The sequence below is a fragment of the Centroberyx gerrardi genome, chromosome 6 (assembly GCF_048128805.1).
Source record: "Centroberyx gerrardi isolate f3 chromosome 6, fCenGer3.hap1.cur.20231027, whole genome shotgun sequence".
Taxonomy (NCBI): domain Eukaryota; kingdom Metazoa; phylum Chordata; class Actinopteri; order Beryciformes; family Berycidae; genus Centroberyx; species Centroberyx gerrardi.
In genome coordinates, this window is record NC_136002.1 from 13,523,377 (window position 1) to 13,546,180 (window position 22,804).

Here is a 22,804-nt window from a genome sequence, read left to right on the forward strand (position 1 = left end):
TCCCCTATGTTGTGTGAACTATCAATGTCCTCGCGGGAACCATATTTCCCCGCTCCCACGACGCGGGAAATATCAAAGTTCTCGTGGGAATTATGTTTTCCCCTCCCCCATGTCGTGTGAACGATCAGTGATTCTCGCACTACTACAGGTATGGTTATGTTAGGTTAGGGCCCTAAAGCAGAGGGAAGTTTTTTGAAGATTATAAAATTGCATGTTATAGTGACCTCAATATCATCCAAAACAACCAAAACAAATGTGTGCAAAATGTTGATATTTCTTATATGTTTTATACAGCTAAAACCGCTTGGGGTCAAATTGACCCCAAAGAACACCGATGCATACAAAATGTGTACAGGACATTGAAAACATATCATCATGTTAATTTTATGTTTACCCAGTTGTCCCCATTAATTTAGGAAAAGTCATTAAATATGAAGCAAAAAAAATGATGTCAATCATTTATTTAGAGACGTTAAACATTGAATGGGGTCAAATTGACCCCAAAGATAATGACACCAAAAACAAAGACCAACTTTGTCAGTCAATCAATCAAATTTTATTTATATAGCACCTTTTGTGATTGCAGTGCAAAATGATTTACAAGATAGGAAGATCATTAATGAGATACAACACAATCATGAAAATCAGAATAATATATTAAAGCTGGGGTAGGCAACATGAAATGAGCAAGCATTTTAAAGTATACAGCAACACAGCTCTAGTTGTTACTGAAACATTCGCCAGCAAAATAAAGTATTTTTTGTCACACATAGCTACCACAGTGTCAAAGCCATAGCTACAGTATGGTCAAAACAAGACTGAGCTGAGCGTGTGTGTGATTGATAGGCAGTAGGAACGCCTCCTTGCAGACAGCTGTCCTGATTGGTTGTTGAGATTTAGGCGATTTTGGAGTGGCAGAGTACAGGGAGTGGGACAGTCACAGAGACAGGAGCATGTGATTTACTGATAGCTGTTGGGTTGTAAACAGAATTTCACCAAATATTACCAAAATTGTTTAAAAAAAAAATGCCTACATCAACTTTAATAGTAACAATAATAAAGTTAAAAAAAAAAAATCAGGACATTTTCAGGAAGTAAAAAGTAAAGCATAAAATTGGGAGCATGATTAAACTGTTTTATTAAAACAAAACAGATTACTTAAAAATTTGGTAAAACAAACTAATTCTCTTTTCTCTCTCAACTTACATTTTCACGGTAAATCATTTGCAAATGGCCATAATAGCACTGTTGTATGGAAGACAGCTCTCTTCAGCCTTTCAGTAGGTTAAAGTAAAAAGCAGCAACATGAGGAGGAATGTGTAGCTACAGCGCAGTACAGTCCCATCAGCAAGAACACATGGCAGCCGATCATCTAAGAACACAGACACAGAGGGAGAGACACACCTTTATTTTCATAATCTTTCACAAAGGATCATTGAATGCAATACAATTTGTGCATAATGTGTGTTTGGGGGAATGCGCAACTGTGTCTTTTTGCACATCATCATCCAAACATTGCTGTGCTCCACCTTCTGTATTTCAACACTAGAACATATTAAGTAGAAATGTGTTACTTGAAGACTGAGGATTGAAGATGTTTTCATACTTCCATTTATATATTAATATGTATGTATTATATTAATATGACTTAATATGTTTTAGTGTTGAAATTGTCAGTTGCATGTTTCTATAATCCCCATTTGCTCTATATATGTTCGTGTGTGTGTGTGTGTGTGTGTGTGTGTGTGTGTGTGTGTGTGTGTCTATTTTAATGCTTGTCTATTCGTTTGTGTTTACACTAAATTTTATGTCAGTGCCCATGAAATGCACTTCATGATTTTGTGAAAGCAACCATTAACCAACAAAGAACAATAACCTGGGAAACATTTTTACATTAACAATCTTACCAGAAATAACTCAAGTAGACACATTTGAATTATTGAGTTTGAGATTGAGACTAAGTAGCTGAATAACAACCATCTTGACCTGAAAATTGCCGCTACATGTCTTGTATACATGGAGCCTAAAATCGCACTTGTAAGAGCAGCCAAAGTTTGTCACAATCTATCGTCAAGCCACCAGGGCTGCAGATTTTATATGTTAAATAAGCCAAGTGCAGATGTATGTGTGTGTGTGTGTGTGTGTGTGTGTGTGTGTGTGTGTGTGTTTGTGTGTGTATAATGAGCTCAGTGGAGGGATGTATGAGTATTATTCACCCAGTGTGTGATCAGTGTTCAGTGAAGTGACAACTGACCCTCCTCCCACTCAGACCTCCAGAGCTGCGGAGAAGAGGAGGGGGAGTAGAGCAGCAACTAGCCAGGGTACAAATCTCCTCCACAGGCTAAGCGAGGCAAAACGCCTCCCTGGGAGGGTCTGACGCACTTCCACCTACTACAGATGACTATAAAGAATTCTGTGTGTGTGTGTGTGCGTGTGTGAATGTGTGTGAGAAATAGCCCTAGATAGATAGACCGACAGACAGACAGACAGACAGACAGATAGATAGATAGATAGATAGATAGATAGATAGATAGATAGCATATGGTTGACAATATTCCCATGTATGTAAGACAGAGAATAAATGTGCATGAGAAAGAAAGCAAGAATGAGACAAAGAGAGAGATTGTGTAATGTCTTTATGTGTGTGTTTGTGTGTCTGTAGATGTGTGTGTAGCTGTGTGAGTGTGAACTCTAACCTGAGACAGTCTGTATTTTTGGTATGAAGTCGTTCCAGAAGTGACACAATTGAGCATTCAGCATCCTCTTTTTTTCTGGTGGGTCGTAGTTCAGAGTGACATACTCCCGCTTTTCTGGTGTGAAAATGGGCCAATCAGCTCCTTTGATGCTTGGGTTCCTGACAGAAAATAACCAGTCATAGCAAGTCGATAGCAACATGGGAGCAACAACGGTGTGTCAACTAAGTTTGCCTGATTGAATGAATGATTGATTGCTTGATACGTACCCTGTCCTAGCAAAGTTGGCCCAGTGCTTCATAAACTTCCTGCTCATATTCACTTCATTCTGTGTGTATCCCAGAGTGACATTCAGTGGCATTCCAAAGACAAACTCTATCTCATAGCCATGCATAACGCCCATCCATGCTGGCCAAGGGTTGGTGGATGAGCGATGGTCAAAAAAATACAGGTAGGCCTTACCTCCATGTTGTGAGTACCTGGAAAAGAAATTGATCATATTGAGCTATTTTGGCTCAGCACTGACAGTTTAAAGGGAGAAAAAACACCAGAAACACACATATTTGCACATTTCAAACTTCAGTGTTCCTGAAACCATAGGAAACTGGAATGTATTGTTTTGTCCCTTACCCTTCCTATATGACTCCTATTCATTTAAGACTAGGGGTGGCGAAGTTTTGCTGATGTTTGACTGGCATTTACCAAAGATCCAAACCATGCAGTTTGAACTCAACAAGAATAAAAGCAAACAACTCTCACAGCTTCCCATTCCTTCTGACTCTAAGGTGCTACTCAGCTACCGATTGCTATCATATTGTGCACTACTGGCCACCACAACCGTCAAGTTGTTGTTTGCCTTAGAATTTTTTTGGCTGGTTCTGTTATTTTAACCATCAACTTTCACCATCACCAACTCTAAGCATGAGTCAACCCACATCCGCATGACTGCCTTGCTCTTTACCTTTGAGCAAACTCTAGCATCGGACAAGTGAAGAATTTGTCTCCGACCACATTACCCAGCGAGTCACGGTTTTTTGTCCCATTATTCTCATCTGTCCAATCAGTGTACTGGAAAATGGCCGCATCCCTTGTGATATTACTGTCTTCTGGCATTGCCAACACCATCCCCTGCACGAAGTTCCTCCTGGTAATCAGACTCTGACTGGTGATGTCATATCCGGGCACTCCGTATACTAGGAAGTAGGTCCCTTCATCCTTGTTTAGGCCAAGCAGCACCTCAGTCTTCAGAAAGTTACCAGTACGCAGCAACACCTGCAGAAAAATGGAAAGAAGAGGTTTGGATTTTGGGGACTTTTTGCTGGAGCGGGACCAGACTGATAAATCATAAACATACTTTGGGCAAATCAGAGATCTTCCAGTTTTTCTTTAGTCCAGCAACTAAATTCATCCAATTTAGTCTAAGCTTGGAGCTCATTTCAATAAAAATTGGTACTTTTGTTAAGTGGAACAGCACCAGAAGTCCAGAAAACACTGCTATAATCAGGGAGTGACACTATATAACACTAGACAAGAATATTGTTACAACAGCCACTAGAGGTTAGGGGTGTAACGGTACGTGTATTCATCCCGAACCGTCACGGTACGGACGTGACGGTTCAGTGCATGCAGTCGTACGGAGAATACGCGGTATGTGCGAAGATTGATGAACATAATGCAGAACCAACTTTCACAAGCACGAGTTCCACCCGGAAACCTTAAGCTGTAAGCCAAAAACAGTTAGCAACATGCCATGCTAAGCTTAGCTCAAGCTACTACTGAGTCAGTCACACTATGACGAGTGCAAATGAGACACAGGAGGTAGAAGACCCATCTGCTTCTTTCAAATCAGCTGTGTGGGAAAATTTCGGGTTCCCAGTGAACTACGACAGCAATGGAGAGTGAGTGGTGGATCGGACGAGGACGGTGTGTCGGCGTTGTTCAACAGTTGTGGGGTATGTGTGCGGAAACACATCGAACATGCTAACGCATATTCGATGGCATCACCCAGATGTGCCAATCACCGGAGCTAGGCAAAAAAAAAGTCCAACTACTTGTATTTATTTTGAATTTTCACACCAGGAGATGTTATTCAGTTCTGTATTGCCTTTTATTTTGCATCAGCCCTAGGCCGAAGTAATTGAAACACTCATTATTTATTTTGTAGTATTTTCATAACATAAGAGATGCTTTTCTGTTTTGTAGCCGATTGTGACCTTTTGTTTTTTATCAGCCCGACATAAAAATATGACAAATGTGAGAGTGTATGTTCACTGTTTACATTTTACAATTTACTGCTTACAGTAATACACTACAGGCTGTACCAACTACCAGGGGGGACTATACGACACTAGGTGGAACAAACTGTAACTTGCACTACTGTCTGTTCAAAATAAATGAAAGGAAATAGTGCCTTATGCATTTGGGGTTTTTTGTTGCTTTTTTCCCGTTGTACCGAACTTGTACCGAACCGTGATGTCCAAACCGTGGTGTGAACTGAACCGTGACTTCTGTGTACCGTTACACCCCTACTAGAGGTTAATCCTAGCTATTATAGAACACATTTTAGATATATTTCATATATTTGCATATTTTCATTTTCAACTTTCATTACATTAATAACTGTACATGCTGTCCAAACATGGGTCACTACTAAGAATATCGTAGAAAACACACACACACACGCACACACACACACACACACACACCTACTTCTGGTTTATCTGGTAGGAAGTCCCCATCGACATGAGGGACAAAGGGCAGAGCTATGATAGAAGGCTTGGTGATAACTTTAAATTGGTTAGTTAGGATGGTCTGAGGGTCAGCCTTCTCCAGACACAACTCCAGATCAGCTGGAGGGGACAGGGGGCAGCCCAGTAGCTTCCCCAGCATCATGGACCTGGGAGGGGATCGAGAGATTGACATAGAGGGGGTGATGGAGCGAGAGAAAAGGTGACAGAGGGAATAAGGGAGGAAGGAAAGAATAGTGGGAGGGAGATAGTATGGGTGAGAGAGAGAGGGAAGAAGGAAGGGTGGGAGAACAACAGGGAGAGAGAGATTTATAAAGAGGCAGGGAGGGAAAGGAAGGAGAGAAGATGATGGAATGACGGAATGGATGAAGAGGGAAGAGAGAGGGATAGAGACAATGGGAGAGCGAGGGTGAGAGGGAGAGAGAGAACGAGAGAGAGAGAGAGAGAGAGCCATTGTGTGGGAAAATTTGACCAGTGTATATGTGCACTATGGTGGACATAATACAATTTACCAGGGATAGAGCTGTGTCAGAGAGAGCTGAGTGGCACAATTCTTTCTCATGAATTGGGATGGTTGGAGAGGAAGAGGATGTTTTCCCTGCGAGTTCCCTTGTGTTAATGGGCATGAGCATTTTGCTCACTTTTGTAATGGCAATTGGTATTTCAATAAGTTCACTGTAATTGTTAAAACTACAATCTGCAACTTTTCAGCTTTAGGCGACCAAATGTATTGTAAGTTCATGCTCCAACACTTGTCACTCATCTAGATTGGGTGTCTACCTTAAAACGTCATCTTGTCTGAGGCTGAGCTAACTGGCATTCTACCTCAGGTGTTGAAAATACAGACAGTGAACACAGAAAATCTGGAATGAAAAAGCAATGTCGATGTCCACCCATGATTTTGAATGGGCCTTGCCTGCCAGACATTTAGTTTTGCTGTTCTTTTTTTGCTTACAGCTTCCCGACATTGTCGCTGCGGCTATGACTTCCCTCTGCTAGCCTGACCTTGATAGCCAGAACACAGCTCACCATTGGCTGTGTCCATATGATCACACCCACAGCAAATGGTATTATACCCCCCCACCCCCCCCACTCCCCCGGACGGAATAATTTAGGTATGTACACACAAACAGACACAGCCTGATGAAGTGTTATTTTAATGTCAGTGTCACACTGCAACTTTAAATAAAGTGTGAGTCAGTGAATAACTGAATGAATGAGAGAATAATAGAGCGAGTGAGTGAGTGAGTGAGTGAGTGAGTGAGTGAGTGAGTGAATTAATGAATTAGTGAATGAATTAACAAAAAAATTGTGAATGAATGAATCAGTGAGGCACCCAATCAATCAATCAATAAATAAATGAATACATGGATAAATGAATGCATACATGCACTAGCACACACACTACCTGTCCCAAGCCACTTTCTGGCTCACTGTGGCCCATGGTGCGTTAGGGGGGCCACTCTGCAACACAGCCCTTTGAAAAAGACCATGGCTGCCTGGGGAGAGCAGGTGTAAGCTCACAGAGGCTCCCCCAGCGCTCTCCCCAAACAACGTCACCTGGAAACAACAGCAACGGATTTTTTTTTCTCTTAAATTTTTGATAAAAAATCTATCTATGTCGCCTATAAGACATCATAAAAATGTTTTAAAATTAAACAAAATAAAATGCTAAAACTCTGCTTTGACAGAATGCCAGCAGTTGCAAACTAAGGATAGAAGACAAAAAAAGAAGTTGCACCTTTGCAGGGTCACCTCCAAAGGCTGCGATATTATTGGCTACCCAGCGGAGGGCCAGTCGCTGGTCCAGTAAGCCTGCATTGCCCCGGATATTCTTGTTATCAGGAAGTGTCAGGAAACCAAGAGCTCCAAGTCTATCATTGATCAAAAAAAGAATGAGAAACTTAATTTACGTGTTGACTGCAGATTAGTGAAGATAAATATTATGAAAGTAGTTTACTAAAGTCACGTACATATGTCCTCTCATCATTAGCATTTTTGTAGTTTGTCTCTATCAAATCGGTTTATGAATACTTCCATGACTTTACCTGTAATTCATTGACACCACAACAACACCTTCTGATTTGCTCAGAAAGCGTCCATCATACAAGTCCAGAGAGGACGTCCCTGAAATGAACCCGCCTCCGTAGATCCAGACAAGAACAGGAGCCAATGGCGAGGCTTGCGGCTGGGTTTGGTTGAGATGTGGGGCCCAGACATTCAGGTAGAGACAGTCCTCACTCAGAGGAGTGTTTGCGTTCCACATTTCTGCCCCACTGAACCCTAGGAACAACAGTCAAAATGAGATTTTGAGGAGAAAATGTAAAGATTGGTGATTTCTGTTGATTGGAAATTGTTATTGAGTTAGTGTTGATTGTGTGTGTGTGTGTGTGTGTGTGTGTGTGTGTGTGTGTGTCGGTGTGTGTGTGTGTGTCTGTGCAGGGGTGTTTGCTATTTCCTACAGTAGTCTGGGGTGTGTGAAAGATTAACAGATAGACTAAGATTGAGAAACTTGCATATTGTAATGATTGATAGATATCCTTATCTGACCCATTAAAATTTAACTAGAAACATAAGTGGGACACATGATTATTAAATCAATGAAATCAAAGTCCTAGTATATTTGCCTCTTTTAATGAGCACTACTAAGTCTAAAACTGTGTGTAACAGTGCACCTGATGCCTTCTGTCCATATCTATTTGGGTTCTCATATCTATATTTGGACAATGTTTTGGGCACTTGTGTACATGTGCCTGGTTACTGGTTGTGATCGGTTTTCAAATAGCCCCTGGCAGGTGGCTGTCTACAAATAACTGTATCCATGACCCACCCCCTTTACAACTCTTGGGTGGGGAACATGCCTGTATCAGATTATGAGTGTGTATGTGTCTCTGTGTAGGCGTATTGTGTTTGCTGAGTGGGAAGTCATCCAAAATTTTTTTTTTATTGTTCACGTCTAACTTTTTGTGATTGTGGACATAAATCAAGTGTGTGTGTGTGTGTGTGTGGGTGTGTGTGTGTGTGTTTGTGTGTGCGTCTGCATGTGTTTGTAAGCGCTTGTGCATCCGTGCACATATTCATACACATGTCCATCCATGTGCAAAGTGTGTGTCCCACCTGGAAATAATGTATCTGGCAGCTGGTAGCATGAATTTGGGAACTTTGTGACGTCTCTCACTCCTTCCCATCCTTCTGCTGGCTCCGGAGCTCGGTATCTCAGTCTCCCTACCGGTGGTTTTCCATAAGGAATTCCCAGGAACGCTCTGACATCACCACCCGGTGCAGAGAGCAGCACCCCGCGAACCTTCCCATTCCTGGTATTGATTATAAGGTCATCCTGCGTGGCGTGTGAAACAGCGAGGAGATGGAGCGTCAGGACATGCAGAAGAATGGTGATATGTGTGTAATGAGAGATTGTCGCCATGGAAAATCCTGGAGAGGGAAAAAGCACAATACACACACACACACAGACACAATATCAATGATTTACATAATTATATTAAAATTAAGCTTAGATTCAAACATTACAGGGGTTGAACATGGCATTAGGCCATTTAAGGATACAAAAGCATCATCTCCATCACACGACCAGGCAACATATTCCTGCAGAGGCTAAACAGTTGTTGCCACTTGTTTGGCTCATTTTGGACAGACCTGCAATCTGAAGCCTCTAACAGCATATGAGATGACAGACTTATATGGACATACTGTAAGTTAGTAGAGTATACAGAGTATGCATTCTGCATCTTGTTACACACAACTTTTGTGTTTGTTTGGAAGGATCGGGGACCAGAGTATATTGATCACTTGCATACAAGGCATGGTAAAGAAAAAAAAAAAATGTTTTGCACATCTAAAGGTATTTGAGTGTATAGGACAAAAAAACAAAAAGGTAGATAGGCCTACTGAGAAAGAAATAGTCTCACACACTGTCTACACTTGCATTACACTTTAATGTGATGTTGCGGTCAATAAGACCTTCTCTTCTATATTTCTTTCTCAATATAAGTCATGATACAATTTTAGATGCTGTATAATTAGACTCACAAGCACTCAAGGCTGTTGTAGAAAATACTACCATGCATTTGTCACACCTATGACGTACATACAGACAGAAAAACAGACAAACACACACAAGCAGTTATTGTTACTATTATTATTAGGCTATTATTATTATTCAGGCAGGTAACAGAATGTAATTTCTCTCACATTTTAATTCCTTTTTACTTAATATCGGACCCGGTCAAAGGGCATATGGCCCGCAAAAAACGCATGGAACGCAGGAGCAGGTCAATCCAAACATCAGGCTAGGCAAAGGAGATCAAACATCCAGTTACGCAAATAATATAATAGAATAGAATAGAATAGACAACTCCCGCCTGCTCCCAATTCACGGATTGGCCAATTTGGAGGATCGCCCTCCTGGTAAACTTTCCATTTTAGAAGCGTCTTATTATAATCCTCACTTATTTGGAAACATATTGTATTAAGGTCATCGGCGGCTATAAAGACATAAGTGGCAGAACGAATATAACTCATTTGTGAACACGTTTTACTTTTATAAAAGCCAAACTGAACAAAATGGCAAGCTTCCAGTGTAATACTCTACTGGCTCACACAGCGGGATTAAAGGAGACGCGCGGCTTGGAGAGAGACGCGCGCACACAGCGATTCATAGACAACAACTTTAGCAAAGCCATCATTCATGAACTGTAAATATCAACGAAAAAGCCTATAGGTGACAGCTTACCTTCTCAGTCACAAGTTTGTGTGATTCCAAAAGATGCGCGGAGTGGATGAGGACGCAGCATTGATGAGATGGAGAGGGTGGATTCAGGGTGAATGTGCCACACCCCTCGCCCCCCCCCCCCCCCCCCCCCCCCCCCCCCCCCCCCCCCGCCCAGTTGAAAACACTAAACACAAAGCCTTAACACCGAATAAAGAGGTACACATTCAAGTCTCTCTCTCTCTCTCTCTCTCTCTCTCTCCTTATTTATTTATTTTTTTTACCGGTCAGTGTAACAGATTTTCTTTCTTATTCTCTTGATGAATAAACAGTTCTGGCGGCACAGGCACACCACTGCAGCTCATTCCAATTTATTATTGGTTACTACTCACCAATAAATTATAACTAGATTCTACTGCAGTTTGCTGACGGTGCAAGTACTGATCTTCATGTTTAATTATTAACAGAGAATATTACTGTGTCAGAGTTCACATATCTGCACAGCTTGGCAGCTTGAAAAAGAAAAGAAAAAGAAGCGTTTGGAGAAAGAAGTAATAAGATGAATATTATCATTAAAACCTTGAAATATCTTTGAAAACATATATCTATATCACACAACAGCCTGATTAGGCATATGCATGCTTATTCTGCATCAACCAGGACTCACAAACTTCAACACCAACAGTAAGTCACAAACTTGAGCTTGAAAGTGGCTTGACAGGAGATGGCTTTCCACTATGACTAACTACCAGGGTGCATGATAATGACTGTCCATTAATATAAATGTAGATTTCAAACTAGTGTCAAAAATTCAGTTTTCAAGATATAATTGTAATAATTTGCATATTTTATCTATAGACAACATAGAAATGTTTATAATTTATCTTTACAAAGATTGAATGCTCCATGAGCAAAAAAAAAAATATTTAAAGATGCTCTATTTTCCATTGCCTGTGATAGCTTACATGAGGGCAGAATTCAAATTACAGTCAAAATTATTTTTTTGAGATACAGCTATGAAATTTTACATACATCATCTACCATGACTGCAATTTTTTTTTTTTCATGAACATTGGAGATTTATTTTGCAAGAATTTGCAGTAGCTGTTTACAGTACCATTTACAGTAAAACATTTTGATGCGCTGTGGGCTCAATCTGTGATCAAATTAAAAACCCCACGTTAGTTTTATTTGCTTGTCTAAGGATGCCCTGTGGAGATTTTCATGTAATTTGTGCAAAGTATGTGGGACTAGTTAGACTTAACTAGAATGGAGCATTTTCTGGGGAAAATGCGTGTGATTGCTGTGCAGCACGAAAAGAGAGTTAAACAAGAATAAACTACTGTAAGAAACAACCATCATAGCAAAATGTTAACTTATTTCTTCTCAAAACATTATTAGTTATGTAATTAATGTCATGTGAACATTTTTTAATTAGAATAACAAATATTGACTGAATGGCTCAATTTCAATATGTGTTATTTGCATTAAAAATTATATTAAATATGTCACTACATGCCCTCTGGAGAGCCACACAACCAGTTCACTAACACACCCTGCCAACTACTACCTTCATTACACCAGCATCAGTTATGAAATGAAGTAGGACTGTAAGACACTCTAAAACTGAACTACAAACTGTAATTTATTTACAAACAGCACAAATCGCATCATCATCTTATATAGTCATAAGAAGTGCAGTTAGCTTTCAATAAGTCAACACCCTCAAAAATAGGTGGGTATATGAAAGTACAAATTATTAGCTTTCCTCTTGAATGTACAATGGTCAGTCATGGCTTCACAAATCTCTGTCTAGCATACTAGAGGGAAGTTGTACCAGTGACATAAACATTGGCATTGTTCCTCAAGCAAAAAGGCGCCTTAGAAGTTCCCATGTTTACTGGCAAAATGTGTTACACATTTGGCCTAAATACTCATATTCCCATTAATGCGCACCACTTTATATCTGAATCTGAATTGATACCCTTCTTTGGAGGGCTGTGTCAGACTCACTTAGAGCTGCTTGGCTCTGGTTCTCAAGTTTAAAGTTTGAATGGAGTCTCTAGGTGAAAGTATGTGGAAGTGCAGTGCTGGACTTCATACTTAAGCATAGGTACCAGTGTTCAAAAGTTCTCTCTTGTTTGGGACGATAACCTCTGAAAATTGCAGAACTGTAGCATAGGCCTATTGTTGACTTTTTATGTTTTAAAGTTTAGACCACTGCTACAGTGCCACCATCTGGACTATTTGCCCCATACTTTAGTGAGTGTCGTTTGGCAAAACATATTTGTTCAATAAAAAAAAAAAAAAGTATAAATCAAACACCTCTATTAAATACTTAATTTAACCCTCATCCTACCAACATATTTAACATACAAGGACTACTGACTGGGGTCCCTGGGGACCCCAAGAATAAACTACTGTAAGAAGCAACCGTCATAGCAAAATGTTAACTTATTTCTTCTCAAAACATTATTAGTTATGTAATTAATGTCATCTGAAAAAAAAAAAAAAAGATTATTATTATTTTAGGAAAGTTACAGTTAATTTGCATATTGTGTAAAACGAAAATATATACTTTTCTTTAATACAAATTGCAGCTTTTATCCCAAGTACAATCCACATCAGTACTTAAAAGCTTATTTATCCATCCTTTGATTCTGGTATCATTTAGTTTTCAGTAATTTCAAGTAAACATTATTTGTGTTATATGTATATGGTGAAACCAACCAGGGTCATTTTGACCCCAATATAAAATAATTGAAATAAACCCACAGTCATTTAAACTTCAACAATTCTTATTTTTATTTGTCTTTCAATACAAAAGTAGATAGAGACCTTGGTCTCAGTATGACCCCCTGTCAAAATAAAGGTTGAATAAATGTAATTCAAATTTAGGTTTTTCAATTTGTACATAATGTAAAATGAATGGTGTTTACATAGAACTATGAACACCACACACTACAGGCAGTTATAGCACACGATTTGGCTCATGCTATGCTCAGGGCATACTGGCATGTGACAGGAGGACCTTCCTGTCTGTGTTTCGGGAGCAAAGGCAACACCTTTTTCGAGTAGATTTTCCAGCTAAGCGTTGGACGTCCACAGCAGCAGGTGGAGTTTTCCTCACTCCCATGATGGTCATTGCTGCTCGGATTGGGGCTTGGAGCGTGGCAGTATCAGCTCTCCTCTTCATGTGTGGCATGACCAGGGCATGCCCCAGCTGTCTCAGGTAGATTCGGCGATGTTGGCCACGTTCTGAAAACTTCCAATCTGGGAAGGCAGCGATGGCAGCAACATCTACCATGTTCATAAACAGCACCATCGGCCATCTGTTTATTTTTCTTCTGGTTGTGAACATTTTGGCTAGATGATCCAGATTATCCACACCACTTTTGGTTGCATTGTAGTGTAGTATGATCTCTGGTTCCTGCTTCTCACCTTCAACCTTCGTGTCATGGTGCATGGAGGACAGCACCAGTACCGCTTTTCCTTTTGCCGGTACATATGACACCATGGTAAGCTGCCCATGAAAGCCAAACCGTGAACTTTTGATCTCTCTGTCATTGTTAGCCTTCATCTCCTCTGGAATATGTGGCTTGTTTGACTTGATAGTGCCAACATATGTCAGTCCATCTTCTAGTAAGGCTTCAGCTAACGGAACCAAGGCCCCACAAGCTCTTTGTCCAGGTTGTCTGCCAAGGTATACCTCACCTTTGAGAGGGTAGCTGGTCTCTGCATCACAATTCCACCAGATCTTTATCCCATATTTGTCAGGCTTGGATGGGATGTATTGTCGGAAACTGCACTTGCCTCTGAAACCAACAAGCTGCTCATCCACACACATGTCTGCGCCTGGAATGAGGTACTTTGGGAGCTGGGCTACAAACATGGTCCATATATCTCTGAAAGGGGCAAGCTTGTCTGTTGCCATTCGCTCTCCCCTTGTTGCTTTGTTGTCGAACCTCATGTATCTCAATATGTGTTGGAATCTTGTTCTGGACATAGTTGCAGTGAACACAGGTTTCCAGTCAGTCTCTGACCAGAGGGAATCTACAGTCTCATGGTTATCTTTAGACACCCCTGCTATGATCAAAAGGCCAATGACTGCTTTTATTTCTGTGTCATCCACTGCTTTCCATTGATCACTAATGTTGGTGGGATGACTCTCATTCCATTCCCTGATTCTTCATTCAGCTTCTCTGTTAGTTTCACGCACTATAACATCAATCATCTCTGGGGTCAGAAAAAAATTAAGAGATTCTTCCTTTGTTTTGCACTCTGCTGCCTTTGTTATACCTGGTTGATTTGTGATGATGTCAGCTGCACGTCTTCGCCCTGCTGGTGGAGGATTTTTTTCTCACACTGTCCCATTTTTGCCACGATATGGTCTGTCATTGGCATTCTCTCTAGCTCCAGCTGCTTCGTTATACTCTATGCCATGATTTTGCCCACGTGCATTGCTTAGAGCTCTACCCTTACCCCTAGCCCTACCCCTGGCTCTAGCCCTTCCCCTTTCTTGTCTCCATTCAACCAGTGGTGGCTCAGTGGTATTGATGTGAAGTGCTGAGGGTCCTGCAATGTCAGGGTCAGCCTCGGTGGCCCCTGCAGTGTCTGGGTGAGCTTCAGGTGCATTTTCAGTGTCACTGTATTCAGAAGCCTCTGAAACATGATCCTCATAATCAGTCCCTGAATCATCATTCTCCTCAGAGCTCTCCTCATTAAAAATTTGTCTCATAACTTCAGCAACGCCAAATCTGGCCAGTCTTGATCTGCTTGCCATTGTTGCCTAAAAAACAAACACTGATGTCAAAATAGTGTGCATGACACACTATTTTACAGTCTTATCTTGTATAATAGAACATAAACATTTAATTTGATAGTCATAAAACATTTTATTATGAAATGATGTATTGTATTTCTGACTTTGAACATCATCTTACCTTAGGAAGAGCAGTATTTAGGGTCGTCGACAGAGCACATGAGGAAATCTGTGTCTGCTGCATCTGTGTCTGTCTCCTTCAAAATGACTGACAGAGTGCCCCTACCCCCCCTGATAGTGTGTGATACTTTAAATTAGGACCCATGGCAAACATGAACTCAATAAATAGTTCCATCTATTAAAACTGCATAGGCGGAATTGGGTGCTTTTGACTGGGGTCCCCCAGGACCCCAATACATTGGTATTTTTAAAAAGCACTAATTAAAACAGAAACAGAAAACAATTATATGAAGTCATTAGGAACAAATTGATTGACAAAGTCATGAAAAATTGGAATGATAGAATAAAGCAGAGATATGACAAAAAGTATACCTCTGGGGTCTGCGGGTACCCCAGTTGGTAGGATGAGCGTTAATAAACAATGTTGTGAACAATGTTCACACATCTAATATGTTCTTATGGCATTCAGTGTCAATTTCTGAAAATGGGAATGTCTCTCCTATAGAAGTTAAGACTCTCTTCATTATCAAGATTTTCAAGATACAATCCTGGATTTTGACATGGGACAGTGACTGTGTGATATTAGGTGGGTATGAACATATGACTGTTAACCCTAACAATATACCAATGAAATAAAATGAAGTAAAATATTCTATGAATCAGATCCAAGAACTTGCTAGTGGAAGTTATTAATTCTCTGCAGGACATGTTTGAGGACACAGTAGTTAGACAGGCTCCAAAAATTGTGGCTGACCCTAATCACGTTCTTCATAAAGACTACGAGTTGATGCCATTGGATAGAAGGTACAAATTGCCAAACTGTAGATTTAACAGATACACATTTTCTTTGGTTCCATTGTCAATCAAGTTACTGAACAACAGGCCTTAAATAACAGGAGTTGACTCTTGGTCACAGTGGTAGGCTAAATGTATTGTTGAATTACTTGAAGCTACTGCTTCAAAATGAAATGTTTAGTGTGCTGTGTGCACTGTTGTGTAAGTCTTAGCAGTTGGTAATGTCAACCTACTGTCCGTCCACACAAGGGCATAATTTTTTTTTTTTTTGGGGGGGAGGGGGATGTCATAATAACAATAATAAAATGCCATAAAATGTGCCATTTCTAACTATAACGCTGCATGTATTACACTGTGCAGAATACATACAGAACAGAGACTAAAGTGGACATTAGGACATTAAACATTAATATGGGTGCTCACTTATTAAATTTGACGATTAAATACAAAGTAATTGGTTTAAAACAGTATTTCTACCTATTTTAATATCTTGCGCTTTTATTTTAATGGCTAAATGGCCAAACCGGAAGTCTTGTTTCTGATAATTCGTCTTACCTATCGAGGCCGGGGTGCGCGCAAACGTGACGTGTTTTGGTGATTTCAGCTAAATGAAGGTGTAAATGTCTGTCGTTTCACTTTGGGATCGTTTGGCTTCAAGAGACTTGGATTACGCTGGGAGAGCTGCATGGAGCCATTTTATGGTTATTTTCCGTTATTTTTTTTAACTCTGAAGACAGGTCTCCTGTAACTTCAATTGTTTTGGAGAAAGCTGCAATGTACTTCTTCTGGGGATCTCTGGGACTGTTGTATGGACTAACAAACTTTACACAATTTTCCACTGGCATGGGGGTGAGTACATAATGATTTTTTCATTTTTGGGTGAACTATTCCTTTAAGACTCTGTCCATATACTTCTATTGATGAACAGACAGACGGACGGACGGACAGACAAACAGACAGACAGTTCTCTTAAGACTCTGTCCATTTAGTTCTAATTATGTTCATCGGGGAGTTACAGAGAAGGGTGTGAGTGAAGGACTGAGGGAGGGAGAGAAAGAAAGTACTGTTTTTTGCAACTTAGCAACAATTAGATTAATTCATTATATGTTCAATTGCAACACAGAGACAGCGACAGACGAGGACAGACAACAAGCAACAGATGCTCCACAGACTCTACTGAGATACAAACGGACACACCCATATATGCACACTCAAGCATGCACACACACAAACAGTTTGAGAGCTATCAGAGCTTGCATTAATTTCATGAGTTAATGTGTCTCAACTCCCATTTGGCCTGGCTTTATTTTGTACCTTTTTAGCTAATGAGGTATGTCACAAAATCTATCAATTGAAACATTTCTGCAGCAATTAGTTTTTTTTTATACAAGAATCCATTTAATATATGGGAGACTATAATAAAACATTGCTATGTTTTGTTAAACCTCTGGTAGCTGCAAGTCATATTTTGTAGCCTTATCAATGACATTTCACATGTGATGACCAACCCTGAAGTGAATGTGATGACCTTCCCCAGCAGAGCATTTTTACTATTATTGAAGCTAACGACCACATGTTGTGGCCCAGTGAGAAAATCTGAACTATAGCTCTCCCTTCACACTTTTCAATGTTGATAATTGTTTAAAGAGATACTAATAGCATAAAAGTCTAGAAGAAAAACATCAATAAGTTCAATATTTTTTTGACACACAAAAACATTAAAAATCCTCTCACCTCAATGAAGTGTGGCTTATTGATGAAATGACCATGGGTGAACTCTGATATTGAACATTTTGGTAGCAACATTTGTGAATAGAGCCCTCGAGATATAGGCAGTGTGGCAGTATTATACACAACAGTATCACATGAGTATAGTATGTGTCTGAAACATAGACCCAGCTAGGAGGCAGATCTTAGGTGGCAGAGACAATATCAATAATATAATGTAATTAATAATGTTAGCATGCATAAAATATAATTTATTCAGTAACTGAACAATGGGGTGGCTTTCTGAATTGTTGGTTTGATCAGTATTTTCCCCCTAAAATTCACCAGAATAGATAATTTCACAGCTGTTCTTTAAAATAAAATCTCCCGGGGGGGCATGCCCTCAGACCCACCTAGAGGGTTGGTGTTCTCGGGGTCTATGCATTTCAACTCCCCTCAATGGTCACACAACAGTTACGCCCTTGCATCTACATTTACCAATATGAACTAATGCCAGCAGCATTTGTCTGGTAGAAGTGTTGCAGTTTTGGCAGGTTGCAGGTTCTTATTCATCTGTAAGCTACCTACAACATCTCCATGGTAGAGAAGCCCAAACAAACCTCCATCTACTAGCTAGACAGACAGAGCAGCAGCAGGCTCAGACTCCAGCATCCCTGTTCTAGCTTACTAACGGTCGTTCGTTCTAAAGTTCTTTCAAATTTCAAATTCCTTTGATCTCTGAAGCATCAAATGTGGCTAACTCAAACTTTTTCACTGTGTTATCTCTATGGGCTCAGAATCAGTAGAACGTTAGAATTTTGAGCTCCCATTAATATTTAATAAAGTCCACAGCCATGAGAGGCACTCCGCCATGTATTGACGGACATATAGAGGGGTCATTTGCTGGGATCTTTTATGTTTATGGTGAGCTAGTGGCCATGCGAGTCCACCTTTGAAATGGCATTGAGATTGGTTGTGAAACGGTGGAGATGTCGCTGTCTGAAAATCGCTGTTTTACATTGAGAGGCTGAACAAAGCTAACTAGAGTTGCACATTCTAATCTCTCATTATATAATTACATATTTTGTGTCAACAAGTAAGAGGCCAACCCCTCTCCTCCTCAAATCTCCCCATGTAAAATATTGACGTCATCACTTCTGTTGCCTGGAACCAGACATTAGGCAATTGGTAGTGAGAAATCCAATTTTAGTAATTTTATATAGTTCCTTTTATGATTACTGACATGCAAGGAGAGACTGCCACTGTCTTTTTCTTCATTACTATGTCCTATTTCCTGTTCTTTTCTTTCTCACACTGCCCGTTTTATCTGCTTGTTCTATCTCTGTCTGTTTTTGTCATCTTTGCTTTCCTTTTCCACTTATCCCGAGGCCAAAGCTGGGGCGAAAAGTAAACTTTTCTTAGGAATTTTTAGTGCCATGTGTGTGAATGTGTATTAGTCAGTGCATGAGCTTTGTGTGTGTGTGTGTGTGTGTGTGTGTGAAAGAGAGAGTGAGTGAGGTGGTCAGATGGCTCTCCAGAGCGCAGGCAATGGTATCCTCGATATTTCTTCAATATTAAAAGGATGGTGAACTTTGGTAGTACCTTGCATTGTGTAGCTTCCTGGACATGATGTAACCCCAAAAGCGGTGATTCTCTATTGGAGAACTGTGTTTTTTTCTCTCTCCATTCACTGCCATTATATGGCGAAACAGGTCTGAAAATCACACTTATAGCACATAAATGAGCTCAAACAAAGCAGATTCAGACAAAAAAAACTAGTAATCCTGCTAAAATGTCTCTAAGTGAATCACTGTCTTATGTTTATCTTTATGACCTGTTTCACCATATAATGGTGGTGAATGGAGAGAGAAAAAAACACAATTCTCCAATCGTCTCTACTGGAACAACAGATAACAACAATCATGGCCAGGAAGCTTCACAACCCGAGGTACTACCAAAGTTCACCATCCCTTTTTTTTAGTTATGTAATTAATGTCATGTGAACATTTTTTAATTAGAATAACAAATATTGACTGAATGGCTCAATTTCAATATTTGTTATTCGAATTAAAAATTATATGAAATATGTCACTACATGCCCTCTGGAGAGCCACACAACCAGTTCACTAACACACCCTGCCAACTTCTACCTTCATTACACCAGCATCAGTTATGAAATGAAGTAGGACTGTAAGACACTCTAAAACTGAACTACAAACTGTAATTTATTTACAAACAGCACAAATCGCTTCATCATCTTATATAGTCATAAGAAGTGCAGTTAGCTTTCAATAAGTCAACACCCTCAAAAATAGGTGGGTATATGAAAGTAAGACATACAAATTATTAGCTTTCATCTTGAATGTACAATGGTCAGTCATGGCTTCACAAATCTCTGTCTAGCATACTAGAGGGAAGTTGTACCAGTGACATAAACATTGGCATTGTTCCTCAAGCAAAAAGGCGCCTTAGAAGTTCCCATGTTTACTGGCAAAATGTGTTACACATTTGGCCTAAATACTCATATTCCCATTAATGCGCACCACTTTATATCTGAATCTGAATTGATACCCTTCTTTGGAGGGCTGTGTCAGACTCACTTAGAGCTGCTTGGCTCTGGTTCTCAATGTGGACATTCAAGAAAAAACTGAGGAGCAGGATAGGACGTATTTTGGCTTTTACAAGGATAAAAACATTCTTTGGTCCTCACCACTGAAATGGAGGCTCAAAGGTTTGCTTTTTTTATTCATGTTTTTGTAGTTTTAAAGGGACATTACATCGCAAAATAACAATTTAGTTCTTGTAAACACTTGAGGTCTGACTATATGAATATGTCTTGGTGGCTGGATCAAGCAGTCACTGTGTTGTTTCCTCGTAATTGCAGTTTCTGGATTTGGAAGAGGCTGACGTCAAAAAGTTTTATTTGACAATAATTTCTATACCATGGTGAGAGGATGAGAGGATGGTATTTTGAGAGTGAGAATGCTAGACTTTTTAGGTTAGCTTGCAAGCTGTGTTTGTTAGCTAAACCTTGAGAACTCATCATTGTTTAGTGGGGCAACAGTATTAACACTTTGAGTGAGGGCTTCGGCAATATAGTGTTACCTGATTTTAAAAACTAATGTAGATGTTCAGTAGGTTTATCTAGATGGCACAACTTAATTCTAGATGGTTGTGTCAGGTAAAGTAGGCCTATGTTTCATGAAACGCTTGTCCTTATGTGTGTACTGTGGTACTGTGAGTTCTTTGTACTGAATTATAATAGCCTATTTATTCAAACTGTCTTTTTAAACGTGTCTATTTAATGTAACAACGTTAAGTGTTAGCTGCCACATAATAACCTCCATTATTGACCGAGATGCATAAAAAGCAGGTTATGCGTTGTGTGTGTTTTAGAGGTAACAATCGGATAGATGTCATTTGGACCATTAATATTTTTGTCTTAAGTGAGTTAGTACATTAATCTGGGTTCCATATAAAAACATTATTTTTGAATTGTGACACTGCATCGTTTCTGTCATTGCTTCAACTTACTGCACTAAATCAGTTGGGAGTGAAACATGCATGATGTAGTGATTATCCCTTAGTACCCAACGCAAAATGCACAAATATAACCTGTAGTACTTTGGGCCCAGTAGACTTCATAGTTGAGACTGTTTTTTAATCAAGTGGTCTGTAAAATGTATCTACCAGACTCCACCACTGACAACTCAACACTGTTGATTTAATCTACTAAGAGAGTGCTGAGCTAAGTTTAGCTTAGAAAGCTAACTATAATAACATATGTAGAGCCAACATTAGCTTATTGTAGCCACTAACTTGTTAACATATCATCCCAAAATTGAAACTGTTACACAATTTACAAGGACATAGTGCATTGGCCAGGGCTCTATGATAAGCTTTTTGCCAGGGAGCACTGATGCTCCTGATTTGAAAAAAAAAGAAAAGAAAGAAAGAAAAATAGGAGCACACAGTAAAATCTAGCAGCAGAAACCCTATAACCATGGTGCATTCCAATGGGTGCAAATGCACTGCAAGGGCCCAAACAATTACATTAAGAGAAATACATTGCAACTTCAGAAATTATGCAAATTCAACAACACATACGAAAATCCAAAGCAAATACAAAAATGGAGATGTGCTGCAAAAGAAGAAACACGCTGCAGAATGTGAAAGCAAATACATTAACAGAGAAACGTTGCAAATTCAGAGACAATGCAAATTCCAAAACACATGCAAGCCACAAAAACAAATGCAAACACATGAAGGTTTCGGCCTACACTTCAGCTTACAGGTGAGTGCTAAATATTGATGTGTTTGCACAATTTAAAGGCAGACTTGAATTTCTTCTCTTGGTGCAGTTGCTATAGAACTCACAGTCAAGTTACTATAATGATTACAATTTGCAATGGTTTGTGTGCAATTTCTGTTTGTGTTAACACCAAAAACACATATGTGTCTAAGATTCACACTTCCAAATGTTTTCTTTCAGTTGCACTACCTTTGAATACAGTTACAGTTACTTACTTTCAGTTAAAAAATTCTTGGTGCAGTTGTGATTACTGTCTTGCAGTTCCTCTGAGTGTGGTTACATACTTTAGAGTGAATTTTAGCTCCATACAGCGTCGGTCAGTGAAAAAGTCCCCACATCTCTCGCCCTGGTAAGTTGTAGCCTATTGTTTTCAAGATGGTGCACATATACACAAAGCTTAAAGCATTCTTTCTCACTCTCTTTCTCTCTCTATCTCCCTCTCTCTCTCTCTCTCTCTCTCTCTCTCTCTCTCTCTCTCTGCCATTTACTCTTTCTAAACATGAGCCAACTTTAACAGTGGACATCAACCCAAGAGAGAGGGAGCGATTGGGAGGGCTGGCTCTTTAGAGACATGTAGAGCTCAGCAGGAGGTTTGGAAGAGAGACAGAGAGAGAGAGGGGCGGTAAACAGTTTGTTTGAGAAGAGACGGCACAGTCTTCGCCATAACCACGCGCCATCAGGGATTAGGTGGTTAAAGGAAGAACTGACAGGCATTTGATAGGAGCCTTTGAGAGAATGTTTCTCTCTCTCATTCTAACATCATCAAAACAGGCTTGGGACTGGAATGCACACACACACACACAACCCCACATCCACCCACCCAACCACACACACACACACACACACACACACACAAGACTTCATTTCACCCACGCCCTTTTA

At 39.9% G+C, this 22,804-nt stretch overlaps 1 protein-coding gene across 2 annotated transcripts; it reads right to left on the bottom strand.

The window, feature by feature from the left end:
• Positions 1–551: 551 nt before the first annotated feature.
• Positions 552–22,391, bottom strand: LOC139910171 (cholinesterase-like). Of its 2 annotated transcripts, none has more exons than XM_078284359.1 (11): positions 22,138–22,391; positions 8,558–8,872; positions 7,489–7,723; positions 7,182–7,314; positions 6,849–7,000; positions 5,403–5,589; positions 3,655–3,965; positions 2,963–3,172; positions 2,697–2,854; positions 1,207–1,372; positions 552–970 (listed from the first exon to the last, which is right to left on the bottom strand). In XM_078284359.1, exons 2-10 carry the CDS (start codon positions 8,862–8,864, stop codon positions 1,278–1,280), a joined length of 1,788 nt encoding a protein of 595 aa, XP_078140485.1. In that variant the 5' UTR covers positions 8,865–8,872; positions 22,138–22,391; the 3' UTR covers positions 552–970; positions 1,207–1,277. The 2 variants fall into 2 exon arrangements, with proteins under 2 accessions (XP_078140485.1, XP_078140486.1); XM_078284360.1 differs by lacking the exon at positions 22,138–22,391 and adding an exon at positions 10,191–10,216.
• Between the last annotated feature and the right edge of the window lie 413 nt (positions 22,392–22,804).

Coding starts and splice junctions, on each gene's coding strand:
- LOC139910171 (XM_078284359.1), bottom strand. CDS start 8,864: ATGGCGACAATCTCTCATTACACACATATCACCATTCTTCTGCATGTC. Junction 5,590..6,848: donor CAGAAAGTGGCTTGGGACAG/GTAGTGTGTGTG, acceptor ATCCCCTCCCAG/GTCCATGATGCTGGGGAAGC. Junction 3,173..3,654: donor ATGCTAGAGTTTGCTCAAAG/GTAAAGAGCAAG, acceptor TTTCTTTTCCAG/GTACTCACAACATGGAGGTA.